This window comes from Neopelma chrysocephalum, unplaced genomic scaffold, assembly GCF_003984885.1.
Source record: "Neopelma chrysocephalum unplaced genomic scaffold, ASM398488v2 Primary Assembly neopelma1_23, whole genome shotgun sequence".
NCBI lineage: Eukaryota > Metazoa > Chordata > Aves > Passeriformes > Pipridae > Neopelma > Neopelma chrysocephalum.
Window position 1 is genome coordinate 23,180,237 of NW_020897691.1, and position 19,339 is coordinate 23,199,575.

The 19,339-nt window shown below is 37.4% G+C and overlaps 1 protein-coding gene across 2 annotated transcripts in view; it reads right to left on the bottom strand.

Annotated features, from left to right (window-relative positions):
• Nucleotides 1–11,532: 11,532 nt before the first annotated feature.
• The window catches only part of PDE7B (phosphodiesterase 7B), a 186,003-nt gene continuing 178,196 nt past the window's right edge, over nt 11,533–19,339 (bottom strand). For both annotated transcript variants that reach the window (XM_027690444.1, XM_027690435.1), the window contains 2 exons: nt 16,909–16,989; nt 11,533–16,419 (listed from right to left, as the gene is read on the bottom strand). In XM_027690444.1, the coding sequence (XP_027546245.1) occupies nt 16,202–16,419; nt 16,909–16,989 (299 nt within the window). In that variant the 3' untranslated portion in view covers nt 11,533–16,201. The remainder of the gene's footprint in view (nt 16,420–16,908; nt 16,990–19,339) is intronic.

The following is a 19,339-nucleotide window of genomic DNA, read 5'->3' on the forward strand; positions in this document are numbered from 1 at the left end:
TCTTCTCTCTGCACGTGTAGGTACAGAGTTTTTGGGTAAAGGCAGAGCAGAGAATATGAAACAGTATTCACTGCCCTCAGTTTATTCTTGTTGTCAGGAATTAATTGCATTGTTCTTTAGTCCTAACTAAATAGTAAAATTATATATATTATATTAGGGAACCTGCTAAACAAGTTAGCCTTGAGTTACTGATCAGATGCCTTGGGGAAAGAAGGTTATGCAGGCAAGACTACTGAAGCAAGCGATGTCCCAATGTTAAGCAATGTCTGCAGCCACTGACTTCACCTACATGTGTATTACCTTCCAGGTTTATCTAAATAATCTATTGATCGTGTGTGATATTTTAGAGCATTATTGCTGGACGTCTGTGTGGGGAAGGTGCCTCGCTGCTCCTGTTGTGTGCAAACAGAGAGAGACTGGTGAGTGATGTGATGGTTGGAGGCACCTTAGGCACAGTGATCACAAAATGATAGTTTTCAACTCTTGGAGAAGTAAGGAGAGGAGTCAACAGAACTGCTGCCTTGGACTTCTGCAGGGCAGACTTTGTCCTGTCTAGAAGACTGGTTGAGTGAATCTACTGGGAGGCAATCCTGAAAGGCAAAGAAGTCCAGGAAAGATGGACATTCTTCAAGAAGGAAATGCTAAAGGAGAGGAGCGGGCCATTCCTGCGGTCTGTAAGATGAGCTGATGGGGAAGACCAGCCTCACTGAACAGGGGGCTTTGACTGGAACTCAGGAAAAGGAGGAGAGCTTATGACGGCTGGGAAAAGGGTCAGGCAACTCGGAAAGACTGTAACAATGTTGTGAGATTAGGAAGGGAGAAAATTAGAGGGGCCAAAGCCCAACTAGAACTTTGGCTACTGAAGTAAAAGGCAATAAAAATGTTTCTATAATGTTTCTATAAATACTTTAACAATAACAGGAGGGCCAAGAAGAATCTCCATCCTTTACTGGATGTGGAGGGAAACATAGTTACAAAGGATGAGGAAGAGGCTGGACTACTTAATGCTGCCTTTGCCTCAGTCTTTAATAGCTAGACCACTTAGTCCCTGGGTACCCAGCCCCCCCGAGCTGGAAGACAGGGACAGGGAGAATGGAATTAAGCCCCAGTAATTCAAGAGTAAAGGTTCGCAACCTGCTACACCACTTGGACACACACAGGTCTATCATGCCAGATGGGATCCACCCAAGGGTATGGACAGAGCTGGTGGAAGTGCTCACTGAGCCACTTTCCATCATTTGTCATCAGTCCTGGCTAACCAAGGAGGTCCCAGATGACTGGAGGTTGGCCAGTGTGACACCCATCTACAAGAAGGGTTGCAAGGAGGATCTGAGGAACTTCAGGACTGTCAGTCTGACCTCAGTGCTGGGAATGGTCATGGGGCAGGTTGTCTTGAGTGTCACCATTTGGTACATATAGGACAACTAGTGGATCAGGCCCAGCCCACGTGGGTTTATAAAAGGCAGGTCCTTCTGGACCAACCTGATCTCCCTCTATGATAGGGTGACCTGTCAATCTCTCAATTTGCTAAGTATATGTAGAAAGGCGCATAGCTATTAGTGAGTCTTCTTCAGATAGATTAATTTTTAACTTGTGATATTCTATTTCTGATATCTTATTACAAAGGCTGAAGTTGACTCTTAGAAAGTGTCTGGAAAGCAGCTCAGCGAAAAAGGAGCTGGAGGTGCTGGTTGACAGTGGCCAAATGTGAGCCAGCAGTGTGCCAGGGGGGCAAGAAAGCCAATGGCATCCTGGCTTGTATCAGCAATAGTGTGGCCAGCAGAACCAGGGCAATGTTTTTTCCCCTGTACTCAGCAGTGGTGAGGCTGCACCTTGAATCCTGTATTCACTTTTGGACCCATCACTTCAAGAAAGACATTGAGGTGCTGGAGCGTGTCCAGAGAAGGGCAATTTAATTTCAAAGATTTGAAGAGGAAGCATGTAGCTTGACTAGAAAGAATAAGATACCTGTTGTAAATCATCAATGTATAAAGAGGGGAATTTTCATTATTATTCAAAACACTTTGAAGTATGAAGCTGATGTTACTCTACATTTAAAGTATATCAAAAAAGAAGAGGTATTGGATAGTTAGTATAGAGTTTTTGTAGGAGAGTTGTAAAGTGTACAGGAGAAAAAAGAATGTAAAAAGAAAAAAGACATGAGTTAATGTTTGAATCTGTTTGTATAAATTATTCTGCTTTTGTTTCTTGCGGTTAGACAAATGTGAAAGGTACAATCTGGAATGGTCTTTGATAGGCTTTTTCCTCTCTTGCTGTTGGTAAGTGTTTCAGTGATTTGCTACAATCACTGAAATGCTCCATAGTTATGGCTTGAAACATTTTGTTTAGGAACCCAATCATGAACTGTGGTGATAGTTTTAACAATATCTAAAATTGTATTGTGGATAAGGCTAAAGGTGACAGCTTCGACTTGAGAAATATTTTGCACATTTCAGTATTACTTGGCCAGATTATTTACAAATTTTGATTATAATAATCAAAAGGCCCTTATTTTGTTATTTATTATTTCTCCCAAAAAGCCTGTCAGCAGGATCTCTCCTGGAATGGGAATTTTAATTTTTTTTTTTTTTTTGCACATTGAAAGAAAAACAGCATAGTGCTTTTGTTCCAGCTATGTTGCTACTCCTCTTTACATTTTACTTTCTGCTTACATTTTTTTTGAGCCTGGAAGGCTGAAGGAGGCTTTAAAAACAAATTATTTATGTACGTCAGCAAGAAGGGTCAGATTTTCATTTTCATTGTTATTGGGATGGGTGTATGCATACCTTTTGTTTAAGGCTCATGTAGGCATTAATTTCAGTGGAATAGAGAATCAAAAGCAGGAGTTTGAATTCTCTCTTTAGGTAATGGAGACAAGCATATAGTGTGCAGGAGTTGAGTTGGCACTGGTTGCTTTAAACTCCTGATCATCAAAAACTGTCTTAGATTAAAATACCTTTGAAAATTTTTAAAAATAATTGATGTAAATAGTTGTTACATTCTACAGACGAACTTCATGTATTTAACCACAAGAGAGCAGTGTTATACTGGATCTATGCTGCAAGTCTTGAATTTAAAAGTAATTCTACTTGTCAGTATTAAGTCGAACAACAAAATTTTGATCCCTTTATGTTTTTATCTTTATACTGGTATTCACTAAATTGTAGAGGTACATGATTCTAACTTACTAGCATTATGGCGAACTGTATTTTTATGCATTCACATTAATATAAGGCAACACCAGGCTAGTTTATTCTCTTCACAAAATAAATCTGCTACTTCGCTTTCTGGAAGAATGGGCTGGAGATTTTAAGTGTTAAGTTAGAGAAGAGAGAAGAGCTTCATCCGGCTTTCTTTTCCTGAAAAAATATCCTCTCTTATCCCATGTAAAATGGCCATGGGAGAAAATTTCTCTTTGTGTTGCAGTACACATATAATGAGCACTGCCACAGAATTGCAGGGATTTGTATAAATAACTTTGAGATGATAGAGGTGAAAATGTGCTGCTTCTTACTGATAAAAAGTCAGAGTGACTATGGGGCATAAAAATTCACATTTTTTTCTTTCAGTTGAAGGACTATACTATTCTGTGAACAGACATTCATTGCTTGTCACGGGTACACAATGACTTGAACGAGTTTAGGTGCATTCATAAAGCTGGGCAAGTATATGTTTGCAGAGCTGGGCAAAGTTTAACCTTCAGTAAGGCTTATGCATCGCTGTCAGCTTCAGCAGAGCTGCTAGAGTGAAAAGAAGTATTCATCTACATATTTTCAAATAAGGAACATCTTGCCCATCCTATCACCTTGAACTGTGGAGGACTTGTGCATTTAAGATGTCTATTCTTGCCATCTGTGCTTTCTCTTTGGTACTCTGCATTTTACTTAACAGGTAAAGTTAAACAGATTGTTCCTGCTTGTCTCTTTTACTTTACAGTTCTCATGCCGTAACACAGCAGCTGTGTTTGCTGGGAGACAGTTGCCACTGAGCAACAGCTGGTGGTGTAAAGGAGGACTAGGAAGAAATTTGAAATGAGCTTAGTTCTAGTTTGTTCCCATGTTATTGTTGCCTTATGGTTGGTTGATGCATTGTCACCTTACATTTTACAACCTGTGAGTGTCTGTCTTATTTTTTCTATAGTGAGAGCTGTAGGAATCTAGGTTAATAGTTTTGAAATATCAGAGGTTGTGTGTTCTACTAGTGAAGTGTGAGGAGTTTCTGTCCTTTACAATACTGGTTTTTTATATGCATAGTCTGTTGTTTCTTACTTAATTTTGTCTGGCTGGTATTTTACTCATCTTTTTCCATTATGCTTTTTCTAGTAGATATTTTTGCTTGACTTACATACCATGTTTGACTGTCATCTATTGGGGCAGGCTTGATAAGTCAGACTGTTTTGTAATGCTGTTTCCTTGCTTGTGAGGAAGTGTTTCTGAAGATAGGTCAAGCTCAATGTTTTTGTTTTTAATTTATTACCAGTATGTATGGTGGGAAAGTAATCTGAAACTCAGTATTTGGTGAAAGTAAAAATAGCTAGTTTGAAGTTCTACTTTGTCTTGACTCAGATGAAATATGGGCTTTATCAACAGCCCCTTTTCCTATCTATTTATTTGACCGCTCTGATGTCTTTCATCTGTGTTTGCTTCTCCTGTCTATTCCTCTCATATGCACTGTCTGCATGTATATGAATTATATTAAAGTTTTATTTGTTATGTTTCTGAGGAGTCTTTTTTTGCCAAACTTCTATCAAATCCTCAGCCCATTTATTATTTCTCAGTAGTGGCATAGCCTTTTCTTTCAGATTTGAAGAGTATACTTTGTATTTAGTATGTTAGAACAATGAGGCTGCTAGTGAGATTTATGTCTACCAAATAATCTGCTCTATAACCTAGTTTATTACTGATCTAGTTTTTTATGTTAAATTAGATTTTTGAGGTCACAAATAAAAGAATATATTTAAAATATATTGACATAGGTAAGCTAAATAAACAGAATTTGGGAGATCCTGCTTCATGCTTTGTGTGCTCTTGGTGCTGTTGCTAGGAGAAGAGTATGTTAACAGTCCTCTAAGCTAGTAGTTGCCTGGGGAACCCACAGTAACTTGTGCTATTTCTACACATCTGTACAAACTCAAAATATTTTTCTTCCCTATACTCCCTTTTTCCTCCTCTCTAATGTAATAAAAGCTATGGAGAAATGTTGTTGCGTCTTGACCATGGAACTAAGTCCTTTGTCATTGTTCAGCATACAGGTCTCGCAGTCAAGACCTAGTGATTTTGAAGAAAATGGTGTGTGCCCAGAACTTCGCTATGCACGATAATCATAAATAGCTAACCCAATACAAGTTGAGGATCATGAACATCACATCTGTTAATGGCACTGGCACTTTCATTTTGAAGTTGCCATTCCATTGCTTAAACAAGAATCAAAATCTCACTGAGGAATTGCATAGATTTTAGGAAAAGTGAAATGTATTTACTTCAGAAAAAGCAGGGTTGCTCACTACCACTGATGTAATTCTGTGATGGAGGAGTAAGTTAAACTGCTTACTTAAAAAAAAATAGCTCTAAGCTGTAGATGGTTAAGCAATTTGAATCTGCAAATTCTAAGAAAGCTGGCTGAAGGACATATATGGCCTTTTCTATTTACTTTGAATAAGCCTTGAAGTAACACAGACGTTCGGAAAATTATTGTGTCACCTAAGTTTTCTTTTTAAGAAAGGTGAGGTAAACCACGTGCCTGTAGATCAATTAGCATGTATCAATTCTAGGCAAAAATTCTGTATGATGGGATCCTAGTGCAGAGTTGAAAATACTTATATAACAGGAGTGATCTCATGTGACTTCATTGTAAAACAGATCTTTTAAATCATCTTTCACAAAAATAGCTATAATAGAATAGTGTAAATTAAATATAGCATTCATATTACCCACAGAGTAGATGTTAAATGGATGTAGAACTGATTAACTGGCAGATAATAGTAATCACTGAAAGGAAGTATTTCTACTAGGATTATAGAGAATGGTGCTGGGTTAATGCAGTTTGATATTTTTAGTAATTAAATAAGTGGCAAAATTTGTCGATAATTAAAACCAGAAATTACATTGAGAAAAATAATGAAGATGTGAATGATGGCAAAAGGCCATAGTGATAATGCCAGAGCAGGTTAGGTCTTCAGAGAAAAAATACATACTAGTACAGTCAGTTGGAGAACTACAAAGGAGTTTCATTCAAACTTATTGGTTTTGCCACTGTATTATTTCAGAAACAGAAAATCTGTTTGCAGTGACTTGTCTGTGAATGCATGGAGACAAAAAAAAAGTGCTAGAAGCCTCTTTTTGTGACAGAGAGAAATATAATACTAACCAGTCGTAGGAAGGGAAAACTAGAATAATTTAAATAAGAGTGCATTTCAGTAATAAGTAGGACATTCACAGTGGGAATTGGTGACTCTTTATTTACTCTCTGTAGTAGAACCCAAAGGTAGTTCTACAGTGAACCAATGGAGTAAAACAATTGTCACTTTTTGACAATGGTGCCTTCCTTCTCAGCCCCTGATGTTTATTTTCTGGTGTATTTATCATAGGTTGTCTTAAAAAGAGAACAGCTCTCACTAACATATTTGTTTTAATCTCAAAAGTATTAGTTTCGCAGAGGGAGGAGCTTGTGCTACGCTTGAAGGTTCAAACTCCTTGCTGATATTCAGCTATTTGAGAAGATTTCATTCTGTCATGGATCTCAGTAAAATTTAAGTTTATAGATGTGCTGTGCCAGCTAAAAAATGATATCTGCATTATTATATAAGATGTCCCTGAGAGCAATATAACACCCACAGGCAAAACTTGAAACTGTCAAGTAACTCAAGAGTGATAATGTAAGCTCTCCCTTTAAATTAATGACACTGAAGTATCAGAAAGAAAGAATTGCAGTTGGATTGGTGAGGGAATAAATGAAAAAAAAAATAGAAATCAGAAACCCAACAAGATGAACAGGTTTTTTTAAGGTACTTGGAGGTGATCAATTTGCTTTTTCCACAAAACCATAGAAGTTATGCTCCTTTAGCATTGAAGTAAAAGCTGTCCTTTCACATCTAGCTCTCTACATGATCTGTGGTGGTTTTCTTCTTGAACTGTTTTCTTCTTGAACCTGTTTTTAGATTATTTCTATTGTGAAGACTTAAGGTGGGAGCAGTGGGGACCCTTGTGGTGTCCTAATCCATAACTAGAGTGCTCCGAAATTTAGCCACAGTGCAAATAAATAAATTTATCTAGCATTTCACATACAATGTGACTGTTGAGTTGCCATAGTCAAAATGTCAGATCATTTTGTTAGTAGTTTATATTTCAAACTTGCCAACATATAAGCCTAAGTAGTGGAACCGTTCAAAAGAAAATGGAGATTGTTGGTAACACAAGATTATATTGCAATATCTTTAGGTCTTGGGCAGATGGAGGATTTGGCAAAAGGCAGCTGAAGTCCAGACACTTTTTTATGCTCCATCCTAAGCAAACATTAATAGTAATATTATTAACTACTGTTCCATAAAACTGAAATGCTCTTAAAAAAAAAGAAAATATTTCATACTATAGTAAAGTATGCTTAATAAAAAGTGGTACAGGAATTGAAGCGGATCTGAGCCTCAGGAAACTGTTTCTGTTGAAATCAAAAAATCAGGCTTTATTACAATAAAACCTCCATAGTTTTATCAAGGGAGAACACAGAAATTATCAAGGAAGACAGAAAACAAAAAAGGGGTTGTGCCCTTGCATACGAGTTCTTGCTTCCACTTAATACCATTCTGAGTTGTAGTAAAGTCTCTTAGGCCCCTCTCATGTCTGGCTGACAATGAAGGCTCACAAGAATTTTATTTACTTGCTGCATTCTCCAAGTGAGCTGTGAACTTCTTGCTGTGGCTTTCTTGCATGAGATACTCTGCATTTCTGAACTTTTTCTCTTCTAGCCCAATCCAGAGCATCTCAGAGAAGAAAGAATTCCTTTTTTTCCGGAGGGGGGGGAAATCACACTGCTTTTTAAAAGAACATAACATATGATTGGAAACATAATAAATACCATAATTTCCCAAATCAAATTATTTTTTTGTGTTGCTTCTGATTAGTTGGTGTTTTCAAGAAGCTGACCATAATTAGGTATGCAGAGGAGGGAAGTGGGGGCAAGAGATCCAAGAAGATAAAAATGAGGCTTGATAGCCATTTTTAGTCATCTCCAGATAGGACTCCTGATTGACCAAACAAAGAATTTGAGGATTGAGTACAGAAGGAAGTCAACTATACAGCTTTTTTTCCAGGTTTCTTCACTTTAATTCACTAATACCTTCAGGTGATATAATTTCTGTGTGTATTATCTTTGTAGCTATAATGAAGATAAATGACGGAAGTATATTTGCTATGTTAAAACTCTTGTACACACCTTTATGCACCTGAAGTATACAATGTGCCAATGTCACTTAGCTGTTTTGAGTGGCTGATGTACCCATCCCAGATCTTCCTTATGTTTCTTGATTTGTTTAAGATCTGTCTTTACATAGGCAGTCTTCAGCTACTGGCATTGTTGAGGAAGATTTCCTTTTAATGTGGGAGCTGCACAGTTGGCAGTTGGCACAGACATCCATGTGCATCTTAATTCAGTGTTAGTGCTGATAAAAGATACTTCAAAGCACGTAGTGCAGATGACCACTTCTTAATGTTTCATGCAGAAATGGTAGAACTGGTGGTGGTGACTTTTCTGATACACTGGGGGAAATAAATGTGTTGTGCACAGGTACCATAGAGGACAGTGTCCAAGTCCTGAAGTACTTGTATACTTGGAACCTTGTCCCAGCAAAACAGTACATTTTAAACAAAGTAATTCCACTCATGTTTTGGTCTCAGTTGATGATACCAATATATCTATTTTCTTCTCCTCCTTCTAAGGATTGACTTGAAATATATTTGTCCAATGCAAAACATGAAAGATCCAGACAAGGGGTCTTTGGGACAATATTTTCTTTTTGAATCTGCCTTTGAATCTACCATATGTTTCAGTACTTCCTATTTTCTTTGGATTTTGATTGCCTGACATGACTACCCCTGCATTTGTCTGCAGGTGTTGGTAGGTCTGGCTATAGAAATGAGGCTGGGCATGTGTAGGTGTAGCACTAGATTTTTCTTTTTGGTAACTATATCTCTTTCATAAATATGCTTATGAATGAGCTAAGCTCATAGGAATCCTCTGCACATAAAAATGGAAAGTCTGGATTTGAACTGGAACAGCTGCTAAGCTGCATGAGTAGGGCAGGAAAGCATCATTTTAAACTAAAGGTGGATTTAAGTATTATAGTGCATTTTCTTCAGGATTATGATGTTAGTAATATTTATTTGTAACCATGAATTTTCTTTTTGTTCATATAAATGTTCAATGTTCTTTTAAACTTTACTATGTGGTTAAAGGTTAATGTATTCTTGGGGCAACAACTTCCATATGTACTGCTTTACTTTCTTTTACCTGTGTTTTGATCTGGGGAAAGCAGAAGCTCTCAGTCTGCCCAAATGTTCTGGGTTTTTTTTAATACATGGTACTAATGAAGCTAGAGTCTTTTTTCCTCTGTCTCTCCTTTCTGGAGGTTTTTCGTGATTCAAATTACTTTTTGCCACCCTTTGCACTTCCCACTCTTGTACTTGCACTTTCTAGAGAGGGATGATTGGTATGCAAATGATGGCATTGAATTTATCTCTGGGTAGTAGGAGTGGTAGAAATAATAGGACAACTCCTCTGTATGAATTCTAATACTCCATTTTAGTTACAACTTCGTAAGACACCCAGATCCCCTTCGTAATCTAGTACAATATATTTAGAGCTCTGTAGGGTACAAGTTTCAAATCTTCTCTCTAAAGTGTATTACTATAAAATCTGACACAAAATTTATCTGCTGTTGTGATACTCACTTCCTTATGTGCGTAGGTCTACACAGCCCTGTGTAGACACCCAAGGTAGCTTTTAGGAGGTGGTGCCGCTGGTAGAAAATTTCAATTGTCTCGGATTAAGGTGTTGCATGCTGTTTAGTATAACTCTGCCTGAGATCCAAACTACCCCAGGATATATATAGTAAGGATGCATTGGTTTTACTGGCAGAGCCTTTTTTTTTTAAAGCCTTTTCCTATCCTGTGGTTTATTTTCTATCTGTCTGTACCTAAATAGCTGTTTGAGACTGTACTGTATACAACATCATTGAAAGATAGAGATGAGTAGAAGTGGAGACACCATAAACCTGCTTTGTTGCTAAAAACAGTGTATTTTGTAACTGCACTTGTTTTATCTTGGAGAGGATTGGACTGTGGTGGACATTGGAGAGGTAAAAGGAGTGTCTGTCACCTAAATAATTGTTTGTCACTTGCATATTGCATTGTTTCTTTTCTTAATGAATAGTTATATTTCCAAGATTCTCCACCTGAGCTTTAAAGCACAGTTAAGTATTTGGCCAGGACAAAAATATTGCCATATAACTATTTTTCCTTTTGTTGTTCATTCATACATTTCAACTTGCTAGTGTACGTTATTTGTTTTGAACCATTAAACATCAGCATCCATCCATCCAATGTCTGTGCAGAGTGGGAACATGTATTGACTTAACTGTACTTGAAAATAACACTGTTAAAGCTGTTATGGAAAACTGAGTGGTTTTCCAATGCTGACTGTGTAAAACTGCTCCTGGAGAAACCATCACAACTCCATCCCTAATCTCTAAGGGGCTTCATTCTAGAGTGCATTCTGCAATTCAACTTGCGTCTGGGGGACATATGAAAAAACTTCTTATGATTCTGAAGGGTGGTTTTTTTAAGGAAAATAAATTTAAAATGTTGGCTAAATAGCACTTAACTCAAAAATATATTTCCAGCTCCTATATTTGATTCAATTGTAGTATTCGCATGGCACAAACCACGTGAGTGTTGTTACTAAAGATCTGATGTACAAATAAATTCTGGCTTTAAAGATGTGTCAAAGTCAAGTCCCTGAAGTGACAAATATTAAGTATTTCTCACTCAGAAATAATTACCGGTGTAGAACATTAATGCTTTTCATATTTTCAATTAAACTTCAAAAGCCTTTGTCATTTTGCACATATAAATAATATGGTCTGAAACTGAGAAATGAGAAAATGGACATTGACCAATGATAGGAAGGAGAACTCATTACTGGAACTGAAACAATAGTAAAAGACAACTCTCTCTTCTTTAAATACTTGAACAGGAAGACATTTTTCCTGGGGCTTGAAAATCCTTTTACTATATGCTTAGGAAAACTATATGGAAATACTTTTCTTGCTCGTAAGTCCATTTAAATTCATACAGCAAGGCTAAGGGTAAATTTAGAGAAAAGTTCTTCTCAGAAACAGCGCACTAGGAAAGGGATTATTCTGCTGGTAAGAAGGAGAGACAGTGGGAGGATGGATGCAGCAGGAATTTTGCTGTTTTGTCAAACCAGGATGTTTTCTGCAAACTAAGGAGATGCTTCAATCAACTGGCTTTATCAAAGAACTTGAGACACTTCTTTTTTTTTATTAGTTGTCATTCTTTGACATGATGAATACTTACAGCAGTATGTTAAAAAAGATACAGTTAAGTCTCTTGGCATCACTGCATAGCAGTCACAGCATTTTCACACAATCTAGTGCTTCCTTTCAGAATGATGCATATGGCATATATACGCACATACGGGGGCTGATTCTTGGTCCCAGTGAAGTTGAGGGGACCAGTTTTTGGCCCAAAGAGTTGTCTAAGATATGCAAATATGTATATATAAAATGCTTTACAATAAACATGACATATACAATCTTGAATTCAAAGATAAGCAGAATATATTTTACATCCAAGTCAAACTTATGCTCTGCACTTAAAAGTTTATGTACCTAAAATATTGGATGGATTATAGAAACAAATAATAGAGTAACAGTTTGCACCAATCAAAGTAATTTGAATACATATTCATGGCATGAAACTTGCCTTGTGGTTTTGTTTTGTTTCTGTTTGGGGTGGCTTTTTTTGGATTTGCAGGATCTTCATTCAAATTTAATTATTGATTTTTGTGGGCCATGAGTGGGGGATGGTGGTATGAGGAGAAGAATGGGCATATTTTATGGACAACTCAGCTGAGTGACTTAAAATATCAGGCTATAAATTATGGCTGGTACCCTGGCTGGTACCTGAAAATAAAATTGTAACTACTTGAGTGTTTCTCCTTTCTTAGAAGAATCCATTCGGAAGGGCTGGTGTGCATTTTGTGTCTAATTTGACAGAAACATTTAACAGAAATTTCAACCACAGACTGGAAAAGCTGGTAAGATAGCTATGCAGTGGGCATATCTTATTTACTGTGGTAACAGCTTTCACTGCTACTAATCATTGGGGAGGTCTTGGTTTTCTTCATGAAAATCACAAGTTCATACAAAAATAATTGACCTGTGTTGTAGATTAGGTTAGATACAATGGCAGATCATGTGTTTTATTTTTTTCTTTTTCCTCCATAGACTCCATTTCAGCTACTCCTCTCTTTGTTCCTTTATTCCAAAGATACATGTTTTTAATAGTCCTTTTGGCTGGTGGCTGGACTATTGACACTTAAAAACCCAAAGGTAAGTAAAATCTTGACTTATTGACAATGCATATGTATGCATTATTTTAACCAGCCTAAAATTTTCACTTATCATTTATCATCACTTATTATTGTTCTTAATTATACAAAATTTCTTCTTTGATGATATGAAATCTTCATTTAAAGAAGCTAGATTTTAATCAAATGAATTGCAGTTGTGAGCCATAAAAACATTTTGACCTCTTGCTTTTAGTAGTTTTCTTTTTCTTTCCATATATGGAAACCTTAACTCAGTTTTAAAAAAACTTCAAAATCTTTTACCTGCACTGGCCCAGTAAGAAGGAAAAACACTGTACAAAGGCTTTCTGTAAAGTGGCTAATGGGGCTGAAAACACAGAAATCTGTATTATCTGCATAGTTTTTTATATTCTGTGCATCAGCATTCTGTTGGCATCCTGGGGAGAAAACCTGGTGCAGAAATGCCCTCCAAACTACAGAATACCAAGTGTGTATCACAACCACATATACTGAACACTGGTGTTGTTGGATTGGCTGTTATCGGTCATTGTTTGGCTTCTAAGGGAAATCAGAAGGTAGCACTTTGCATCACAGACCCCAGTGAATTTGGCTGCCAGGAATCTGCTGCCAGAGCCCAACTTTTCAGCACACCTCTGTCTGGAACACCTGAGGCAAACTGGCCAGACCCAAATTTGTGTAATAGGTTTGGCTCACAAGTACAGAAGCATTGCTGGAGCCACCCTGAACCTATTTCAAGCACTATGTCATTAGACAAGGTGACTGAAATCTAGCAGGTATGAAATCTAGCAAATCAGTGTGCCAAAATCCCCCACAATTTTCAGAGCAGCTTTTTAAAGTTGAAAAGTTTTAGCTTGGTAAGAGCAAACTTGTAATGGACTGTAGGCTCCACTTGTAGAAAAAGGCTTGAGTTTAATGTAGCTGTAACAAAATTTCATTTGTACCTGCTGGACCTATTTTCTGGAAGCTCTTCAGAAACAGCTCAACAATGTCTCTGTCAAGAGCTTTTTATGCTGCTAGACACTGTGTTTGTTTAACTAAATTTCAGAACATTGTAAAAAATTTCTTTGAACTAGAAGGAAAAGGGCTTTCATTTCTTAGTAAAAAGACAAAACAAGGGAAATTATATCCTTTTGTATGTACTTAAGTGCTTCTAAGCAGCACATTACACTGCTTGTGTAATGTCCTAATAATTGTCCTAAATCTGTCAGAAGGAAAGATACACCTAAAAAGCTGCAAAATGGCGATGCTTCTGCCCCTACCATCAGGTGGTTAAGAAGAAATTACATCCTGTAGTTAGAAACAATTTAATTATATTACAACTCTCTCTCTCTCTCTCTCTCTCTCTCTCTCTCTGCTTGCTGTGGTCCTTCTAATATGTGAGTCTCATCTAGAAGTGGGAGGAAGAAAGAGATTTTCTACTGGTTATACCTTATGTAACAGTAGAGGGGGAAGAAAAACATCATTCTTGGAGTGCTTTTTGTTCTCACAGTGTTTTCCACCCTCCTACTTCACTGGGTTTCAGCTTCTTTCTCTTAAGATACACACAAAGAATTAGAGTAAAACATACTTTACTAAAACTTATGCTTTTTATTTTCCTTTAAACATATTAGTCACCTTCTGAGCATGAACTTTCTCTTATCAATATCCCCTGTAATTGAGAAAAATCTATTATATCTCCCCTTGCACTTTTATGAGTAAATATCTTTCTCAAACACCGACTTAAATAGCTCTTTCTTTGTTGACCTCTTCAAGGTATTCACATCCAAACATAATTATATGGCCATATCTGCTAGTTCTTTTGGAAAACAGCTATCCAGATTTGATGTACTGGAGGTTTACAACACTATACTTCACCTGAGTGCAGTTATTTTTACTGGGGGCAGAGGAGAAGGGGACTACCACTTGAGAATACAATCTCATTGAAATGATGGAAGCTTAAGTTTTATAAAGACTTTCCAAACTGAGGTTGTTTATGGCATAGTTAAGGCCATGTATCTTTCACAAACACAAGATCATAGAAAATTCCTCAGCTACTATGACAGTTAAGAGATTTTTCTTAATAGTCTGACTGCAACAGATTTTTTTCCTTCATTGATGAGACCAATCTAAAAGTCAGTTGAAGTATTATTTAAATTACAAGAAAAATACAAATGCATTTTGACACTGGCTATCTAAGAAGGGAATGGGGGGAAAAATCAGCTACACTGCAACATCTCTTGAGAAAACAACTGGACTCCAGAACTACTGAATGTCGTGCTTTGTAGACCACTAAGCTATTTAGTAAAAATTCACACGCTTGAATAAATGGTAATCAGGTTGAACTGTCAAATCATGTGGTGTTGCTGTGAGGCTCGGGTTTTTTTGAACTTCAGGCTCTGTGAAACATTTGCCTAGACCAAATGTGCAAGGTGCCATGGATTAACAACATGGACCCATATGGAATGTGTTTGAAGTTTTCAAGAAGTTATCCTGCCAGACTTCATTCCTTAATGACCTTTGATACACCTTGGATAGTGGAAAGGCAGTTCAGAATCGTATCTTGTAATCATATGATTTTGGCAGCTATGAAGGATGCTAAAAGTTAAGGCTTTTATCCACAAACAATGGTGTATATTAATAAACTCTATACCATATTTACAAATGCTTTCTCTTGTATTAAAACTAACAGTATTCTGTTCACAGTGCCAATGTTTTTACAGGTAGCAATCCCACAGTACTCCAGTATTTTGGCATGGGAATCAGTAGCGCTTTGTATTTACAGAAAATGTACACATATGAATATAAACAGGTTACTTGAAACAGTACTCAAAAGATAGATCTGTTCATGTTTCAAAGGTTTAGACTGTACTACACCTTCCCTTTTGGTTGTGAGGGAATACTGTTCCTTGCAATGAGAAGATGCCCGTCTTTTATCCAAAGTGGCATAAAAATGATTACCAAAATGAGCCTTGTTACACTGGAGGCATGTATACAGAGAGTAACTTCAGTCCAAGGTTTTTAGATCTGTTGTTTAGTGCACAGAATACAAAAGTTAAAAAGGTTTTTGTTTTAATTACTAAAACAACCAGACTCTCTCTGCCCTCTGTGAGCACCATCTGTCAGCCTGTGTCCTCTGGATGCTGAAGATGCTGGTGGTTTAATGTGCAGCCCAGCTGCCAGCCTGGAACATGTGTGGTGCTCTGGGCCTATATACATATGTCACAGTATGACTTGTGGTAAATGAATATATAACCAAGAGTACCTCTCTGTCTCCCCTTCTCTCTCAGGAATCCTCCCTACTTCACGGCAGCCGTAACTACTACTGACTGGGACTCCGCATTCGGACAGTTCGTGGTCAGGAGTGATGGATGACATCAGGCATGCGCAGGACGAAGAGAGGGGAGAGGAACGGAACGTGAGGATCAGAAAGAAACCAGCAGAACCTCGGGCTTGTTGGTGAGGACCCTTACAGCTTCTGCTTTGCCATTTCTTCCCTTCGCACGGTTTCAACAACAGGCTCCTGGCTACTTGGGATCTTACTTGCTGCTGTGACCAAAACGGAGATAGCAGTGCTATAAGGAAAAGTGCAAAGCTGCCACTAAGGAGTCTCTTCTTCATTTAAAGTCTGTTCCTGGCTGCCAGTCACTTGACCTGAGTGGTCATTGCTCCTACTACTGCTGTGTTGCTTGTGGAGCAAGCTTCTCCACTTGGCCTTGTTCCTCCTGAGATGGTTTAGCATATTTTCAGATAGGGGAGTATCGCCTGTAAACTGGGCCCACCTCTCAAAGAGTGGCTCAACGATGTATGTCATGAACCCTGGGGAAACACACAAGGGACACCTGATGAGCAACAAAGCTGTTCACAGAGTGCCTTGAGAGCAATGTAAGTGGCAAAAACCCTGATAAGAAATAACAATAAACCCTCAAACAGACATGGATTCCTTTTGAAATGCACAGCTTTTGACCAGCATACATGACAAGACATGGCTTTATCTGCATGTGTAACAGTAAAATCTGTGAAAGTCAGCATCCCTCTGAGATTTCAGACAAGAAAGTAACCAGTGTTTAATCACACATTGGCTGCAATTTTTCTCCATGGACACTTTTTCCCCTGTGCAATAACTCCTTTGTCTTTCTGTTGAACATTTGGCTTAGATAGGTTTCTTTTTGAACATTTTAATTTAGAACATGTTTTGTAACTCTTATGGTATCCACAACTAGAGTGGGGTGGAGCGGGTGGTGGAGAAAAGCTTCTCTTTGAGCTTGTGCCATAGTGAGATAAACATGAAGAGAATTAAATACTTACCAATCTGTATGCTTGGTATTGTATCCTTCTGCTGATTACAAAGGGGGCTTATTTCCAGTTCAAATTTTTGTTCTAGATCACCTGCAAAAAAAAAAAGAAGAGCAAATATTTTTGTGCCACTTTTATCCCTTCTCCAAACCTATGCCACACTCTTACAGTGACTGCAACTGTGTGAATTTGAGCAGTTGGAATCTTCTACCAATGATGACCATGTCAGATGTCTAAATACCTTCCCTTTCTGGACTTTTTAGGTATTAGAGAAACTGATTATCCATACAAAGAAAAATCTAAGAAAGGATAACTTTTGAATGAACATTAAATCTGAGCATGTAAGTGTTCTGAGGACTTTTAAAATAGAGTCCCTCATGTGAAAGACCTTTAAGACGTTCTATAGTTCATTTACTTCATTCACTAGTTCATTTACTCAAATATCTTCCTAACAGAAAACTGCAGAATATAAATTTTAGAAGAAATGTGCCTCCAGTAGTACTGTAGTGTGAGTTGGCTGGGGGATCTGCTCACTCCAGATGCCACATCAGATTGCTCCTGATGCAGAACTGGTCAGATTTGGCATTGAGATGATGCTTATAAACAGTCAGTAGAAACTATTTCTGCAGAAACAGCCACACAGGGTTGTATATAGCTATGACAGAAGATATTTTTTATGGAGTTGAAGGTAATCAATAGCAATGACCATGTGTATACTGGAGTGGTCACAGAAGACCACAGGCCAGCTGGATTTAAGAATTCAGCAGAAAAACATCTCAGAGAGTCTCGTTTGCTCATTGTCATCCAGACAACAGTCACTTGTTCAGCTGGAGAGGTGGCATTTCCTTGTGCCTGCAATTACGTCATACAAAGATCGCTATAAGCGAGTAAAGTTTTGAGTGTGTTTTTGTTTTTTAAACAAACTCTGTTTGTGAGTGCAACACATTCATCCTTTGTGATTTTTAGTTTTCTCTGCCAGTGTACAATCCTGATTACTTTCCTGTCTACAGTATGGAAGGGAAGTGAGAGTTAAGTGTGTGCAAGCTAAGATGTGCCCCTTCCCCTCAGAAAACAAGTATTTTGTCCATCTGATTCACTAATAAGAATGTAGTGAGGGCTGGTTAGGCAAAACTTGCCTGTAAGAAAGACTTGCTAGTTCAGGCAAAACACTGCAAAACCCAATAAAGAAATATTTTGCTTTAAATCCACTGGTTTTGTTTAAAAGCTCTTTTCTCCCCACTAACAGTTTTGATTTAAATGCTATTGTGCTACTTAGGTTCTATAGTCCCATATAAAACATCATGTGCATTTTTAAGCCTTGCCTTTCTTCTCTCTGCAGCATGCAATTTCTTCTTAAATGTGAGTATTTTCAGTTGTAATTAGCTATTTAGAAAATATCAGGGAAACATTTTTAGCTTCATAAACAGCAAAAGGAACAATTTAGCAAAACTGACACAAAGTAACTGTTTGTCATGTTTCCAAATGTGCAGTTTGACTGTCATCTTCTCATCTACCTTCCAAAACTTTTTGACTGAAAAAAGTGTCTAACTCCAGTGACATCCCCTCTGTAGGTATTCTGGGTTGAAAATGGTTGACCTGTCTGGCTCAAAATGTATCAACATCTTCTTGTCTTTGAGAAGTAATTTAATTGACAAAAGTAAGATTTTCCTTTGTATGGTAAGAACTTAAAATGATGGTCAATTTTCTTATGCTTCAAGTTGCTGTAGAAGGAACTGCATGAATTAGTTTCTGAAAACTTTCATGGTGGGTAAAATCTTCCAAGCAATTGTAAAACATCATAAGAGAAACTGATCATTAATGTTGCTTAAACATTAGCCATTGTCGTGGGTTTTTGGAGGAGCTCAAACCACGACAGCCATTTTCTTGAAACTTTTTCTTACCAGTTCCAGTTTCATATAAATAAATCAAGTTGCATTACTTACCTTGTCTTCCTAACTGACTTTTAAATCATCTGAGAACAAGTTAAAGTATTTTTCTAAAGAAAGTTTGTTAGGAGCTGCTGTAGGCATCAGGTGCTCCCTGAAATGTACCTGGGTTGTATATTTTATTTACTAACAGATGTAGCGTAGATGCACCAGAAGACTAGAAGATCAGGATCTGAGTCTCTATTAAAATGGAATAAAAAATGTTTGATACAAAATGTTAAAACTTTGTTCCAGAAGGAAGATTAAACAAGGCACTAGTTGTGGTATTCTCAGTATCATCTATAGTTAAAAATCAAAACATGAGAGCTATGGTTTTCAAATGTTAAACTTAGTGCCAAAAAATACTTTCAAGCCCCAGCACTGTGTGTAAAGGGGTAGAGAGATCTACAAAAACATTTTAAAGTGACAATGGTATCTAAATACATTGGGGGTTTTTGTATCACTTAACAGGATTATACAGCCACTAGTGATAGTCAGACCACAGTTTCTGTATATTG